A 5000-nucleotide genomic window follows, 5' to 3' on the forward strand; every position below is an offset into this window, starting at 1 on the left:
ACGCTTTAAGTGGGCAGAGGAGGATACAGAGCGAGGAACTTGCAGGAGTCTTAAAAAGATAGAAGTAATGCTATTAACGTGCCCCAGGGACTGATCTTAGGAAGAGGCAATGGTAGCAGAAAAGCTCTCATTTTTGTGTGCGTTTGATGATGGATTATGTGGTATGAAATCATAACTTTTGAAATTCATAATTCTCCAACACACTCACTCGCTCTCTCTTTCTCTCTCTCTCTCTCTCTCTCCCCGCCACCTTGTTTTGTAGGAGGAAGAGGATTTGTTTTACTGAAACAAATCTAATTGAGAGTCTGGCTGCCCCAAAAAGCAATAAAATGAATTCCATTAAATTGCCTTTTGATTGCCAGTGAACACAGACAGGATTGCTGCTGGAGAGAATTATCCAAGGATTCTGGATTCTTTGTGTCCTCCTTTGGAACAGCCAGAATGGAGTGGAAATTCCAGTGGCAACATGGCTGTGTTGTGTGGCAGTGCTGTGTGTTCCTCTGCCAATTTTGGGAGCTACTCTGGTGTGTGGAATCCTCTCTTTTGTTTTACCTTATAGCATATTTTGTCCTGCACCTGGCCTACACATAGATGGGATGTGCAAGCAACCACTGTACCAGACTGTGTGGTACTGCTGCCATAAGGATCCACTGCGTTTGTTGTTGTCACTGGACTAATGAGTTAATCTCCTAATCTACGTTGATACTGGGATTAACCTCTTCTCCCGCTTATCTCTAGGCTATAATTTTAAAATCCAAATTAATACACTGTCTTTCATTCATCTGCATTATGTCATTAGTTCACAAGTAACAGCTTCTGATGAGAGTGGTCCTTCCTAAAGGAACAAAATTTGAAAAATAAAAGAAAGGAAATAAATATGTTCTTATAAACCTCTGTGTGCTTGGGAGAGAGTGAGTGAGTGTGTGTGCATGTGTGTGTGTGTGTGTGTGACTGAGCGAGCGCGTATGTGTGTTTGTGCGTTTTTATTGCCACATAAAACATATATGAAGAGTGGTGGAATATAGATACATTTTAATACAAAAAGTTGTTACATCACACATGCATTAACTCAATGTGTCGATTGTAATATCTTTAATAAATGAAATATTAAGGAACACAGAGTAGGGTGCAAAATGACTGAGGAAAGTGATCTCCACCATTCATTTGCATTGTACTTGGCATTATGTTTTAAAAGCAACACAATGAAATACTTGATATCCTTAGCATCAGTATTCAAGATCATTTCATGCTAAGATGGCACCTAGTAAGTGAATCTTAAAGTGTAATATCAATTATTCCAGACGCACAATGACAGAGACTACATTATCAGTAGTATAAGTCAGTGTGGCATCATGAGTTTGAAGCTGTTATTGTTTCAGGTAAAATAACGGCATTGTGTTGTTTAAGCCACTATGAATTTTGTCCAATAGGTTGTAGTAACGGCATATACAATCTGTAATAAACAGAAGACAATGCTAAGACAATGCTAAAACAATGCTTTTGAGATTACGCCATTTTCTGTTGTCTTTTCAAATGCACAGCTGATACGTTTAATAGGCCTAATTGCACAATCAAATATTATTAACGTACACTATGTGTTAATGTAGCCTATACCGGCGTATCAAATTTAGCTTTCTGGGATACCCTCTTCAATTTAACAAAGGAAAGTAGGCGAGGCTATGCATTTGCTTTAGATGTGGTGGGACTGTGTCTATGGAGACAATTTGATGAACAAGGAAACGCGCAGGCAACAGCGCAAAGAAACATTGTAACTTAACTTTGCTTGCAACCAGTCGGCTTTTCCCAGATCTATAGGTTACTGCATAATATTTGCGAGTATTTCCTGAGAATTCGCGCTTAGGCTACCCTATAGAAATCGCACTCGAACACGCCGCTATTTATTTTCATTTCACAGTTCGCGACACGAGCATACGGGATGCTGTAGTGGAAATTCCGCTACTTTTTCCTCCAGCCTTTCCCTCGGTGGGAAACGTCAGATTCAGGAAACCTTTCTTCTCTCCTCCTACATACATCACATCCGGGTCAGTTGGCTCCAACTCTGTGTGTATGTGTGTTGAGCAGCTCCACCAGTTACAGTATCGCTGCTCAAGCCAGCTGCTGTGAATCCTTTGCTGATATGGATACTACCCCTGGCGTCCAGCGCAAGTGAAGTTGCCTTGTTGGACGAGTCGAAGCAAGGGAAACTCACTGGACCGATGACTATCTGGATGGATAACCTCGTGTAAGATTAATTGTTCAGCCATGTCCAAAAGCCTGAAGAAGAAGAACCACTGGACTAATAGAGTCCACGAGATTGTTTTAGGCAGGGATTTGGAGCGAGAACTCGGGTTCGAGTTGAAGGGGGGCGCCGAAAATGCACAGTTCCCCTACATTGGAGAGGTGCGACTGGGCAAGGCGGTCAACCAGAGCGGCAAACTTTCTCAAGACGAACTACTCTTGGAGGTCAATGACACACCGGTGGCCGGATTAACCATCAGGGATGTGCTCGCCGTGGTCAGACATTCCAAAGATCCCGTCCGTCTCAAGTGTGTCAAACAAGGTGAGCTAATTGGATAGCGTAAATGCAGACGCCAACGACCGCCGTGTCTATTTTGTGGAACTTAGTTGTTGATTTTAGTATGGCATCTGTGTTGTTCATCGACACGTAGACCACTATATTAGCTGCCATTGTCTGAAATAAAAATGTTGTAACGGGATCCTAACGGTAAACGCAGACCAAAGCGGAAACTTTTCTCCCGAAGAGCTGTCCTCGTTGAGGTCCCGGGATAGTGTGTCTGTGGAGACGGAGGTGCATCAAACTTTCCCTCCTGAAAGTGTTCAATTCCGTTGCAACTCTAAAAAGTTGCATTTTGTCCTCAAGTAACGGAATCGGGTCGCTTTAGAGGGGGTGTGTTCAGTTTAAGAAGATGTAATCGGATGCCGATTGCAAAGCCCTGAGGCGTTGGAACTGACTTCGTTGATCTTTTAAAAGGTCCCGTCATGTGTTAATTTATTAACGATGCCCGTGGTTTATGTTTTATGTAGCTTAGCCCATTCCCTTGCGCTGAGTGACAGAGCGAAACATGAGCCTGGAATGCTGTGATGAACAAGTCGTAAAGCGTGGGTGTGGCTGACATTGGGCATCCAGACGATGACATTATTAGGTCAAGTTAGCGTTTTATTTGGTTTGCTCACGCTTAGTTTTCCTTAGTCCAGTTATCAGCTAACTCGCTCCACTCTTGCTGAGCGTCAGTTACTCCCTCAAATCATTTGTTTACTTGAGTGGTCGTTGTTGCCATTAGGCTAGTAGTGATAAGATCTTCCCATGGACATTTAGCTCCCTCATTAAACAGCAAATTAACATAATGAGAAATGATCGTTAGTACATTTATAAGCGGACCTGATGGGTAAATTTGAAGCACGTGTAGGCATAAGGGGCTAAAAAATGACCTGTCTTCTAAACTGAAGCATCTTTCTTCAGCATGGGAGAATGATTTTAAGTACTGTTAGATACCAGTGTTGGTTAAAAGGGCAGTGAAACGTTTACAACAAATCTGTGAAAGAGGTTGTGCCCAATAACCACATTCACCTTATCAGTTTCATAGTAGCCTTGTATAGTAGAAGATGACATTTGTTTGGCAGTATTGTCATTGGATTGATGTCCTGAGGCCCACTGAACTATATTGACATAGAAACGCCCCTTCCGAGGCTCAGTTATCCTTCTTGAGGAGGAAAAGGCTCTGTGTTTCATGGAAGCAATAGTCCCCAGAGGGGACTATTTTCTCATTAATTTTAGATGAACCCAATTTTCAATGTTCTTTCAGCAGTACTTTATTCCTCTGGTGTTGAAATGTTTATGTGGGTCCCATTTCTCTCTCCCTCACTTTCCCTTTTCACTACATCACATGATGGTGTTGTGTGGTGTTGTTTTTGTGTGTGACAGTGTGTCTCTGTGTGTGTGTGTGTGTGGGGGGGGGTGGGGGGGCATAGGATTGAGTGTGTTCCTGAAATTCTGTCTTTGCAAACACATCCAAGCTTACTGGGACCACCACACCTGTTGTGATAATGTACTGGGTTAAGGGGTAATTGGCATAAAGTGTGCAGTGACCCCCACACACACACACACACACACAAGCAGTAGCACACCTGAGTGCCATTACCCCCACTGAAACCCAATTGCCCTGGAGTCTCCGCCATTAAACAAACCACATGAAACATTCACCACAGATGGAGTTTCACTCACAGACCTCTTTTATCTCTTTTTTTGTATCAGGATGAGGTGCCTCTAAGCAGCCACTGAGCACAGACAACGTTGTAGCCTCTCGGGGGTGTGTAACATGGTGCAGACAATAGGCGGAATAAAAAGCCTATACCAGCCTGAAGCGGAGACATACTTTGAGGGACAGACTTGGTAGAGTGGCTGTGATGTAGCGTGAAATGGCATGTCACAGCATGTCATAATGCCCACTGCGTTCTCCTTCCACACTTCATTCCCTCGTTCACTCTCTTAACCCCCCCTCCCCTCTCTCTCTCTCTCTCTTTCTCTATCCCTCTCTCTCTCTCTCCCTCGCTCTCTCTCTCCGCTGTCTGTGGCAGGGTTGTGTGTCCGCTATGTGCCAGCCACACAGCGGGGAACTTTCCCCTTGTGGCCAATTGTAGGATGCAACTGTTTGGGTTTGACCTTGATGCAGGTTCAGGAGTGGGGCAGATAGTTTATGAATGAAAGCTAGCTACCTTTATATGTGTGTGTGTGTGTGTGTGTGTGTGTGTGTGTGTGTGTGTGTGTGTGTGAGTGAGTGAGTGTGTGTGTGTGTTTCAATATCTTGAAACAATGCAACTGTGGAACTGTGTGTGCTTGTGCATGTGTGTATGTGTCTTTTCTTTGAATGTGCACGCGTGCGTCTTGAAGCATGATCCACAAACCGGACAACAGCAGGGACAGGGTCCAGTAGCGCTGTCTGTGGAAAAGCATGGCAACCTTGAGCCGCTCCCTACAGTCA

General features: G+C 43.9%; 1 protein-coding gene across 11 annotated transcripts in view; it reads left to right on the forward strand.

The window, feature by feature from the left end:
* The first annotated feature begins 2091 nt into the window (after positions 1–2091).
* Positions 2092–5000, forward strand: part of magi2a (membrane associated guanylate kinase, WW and PDZ domain containing 2a) — a 250106-nt gene continuing 247197 nt past the window's right edge. For all 11 annotated transcript variants that reach the window (XM_048267425.1, XM_048267427.1, XM_048267429.1 and 8 more), the window contains exon 1: positions 2092–2560. In XM_048267425.1, coding sequence (XP_048123382.1) covers positions 2263–2560 — 298 coding nt within the window. In that variant the 5' untranslated portion in view covers positions 2092–2262. The remainder of the gene's footprint in view (positions 2561–5000) is intronic.

This window comes from Alosa alosa, chromosome 17, assembly GCF_017589495.1.
Source record: "Alosa alosa isolate M-15738 ecotype Scorff River chromosome 17, AALO_Geno_1.1, whole genome shotgun sequence".
Lineage (NCBI taxonomy): Eukaryota > Metazoa > Chordata > Actinopteri > Clupeiformes > Clupeidae > Alosa > Alosa alosa.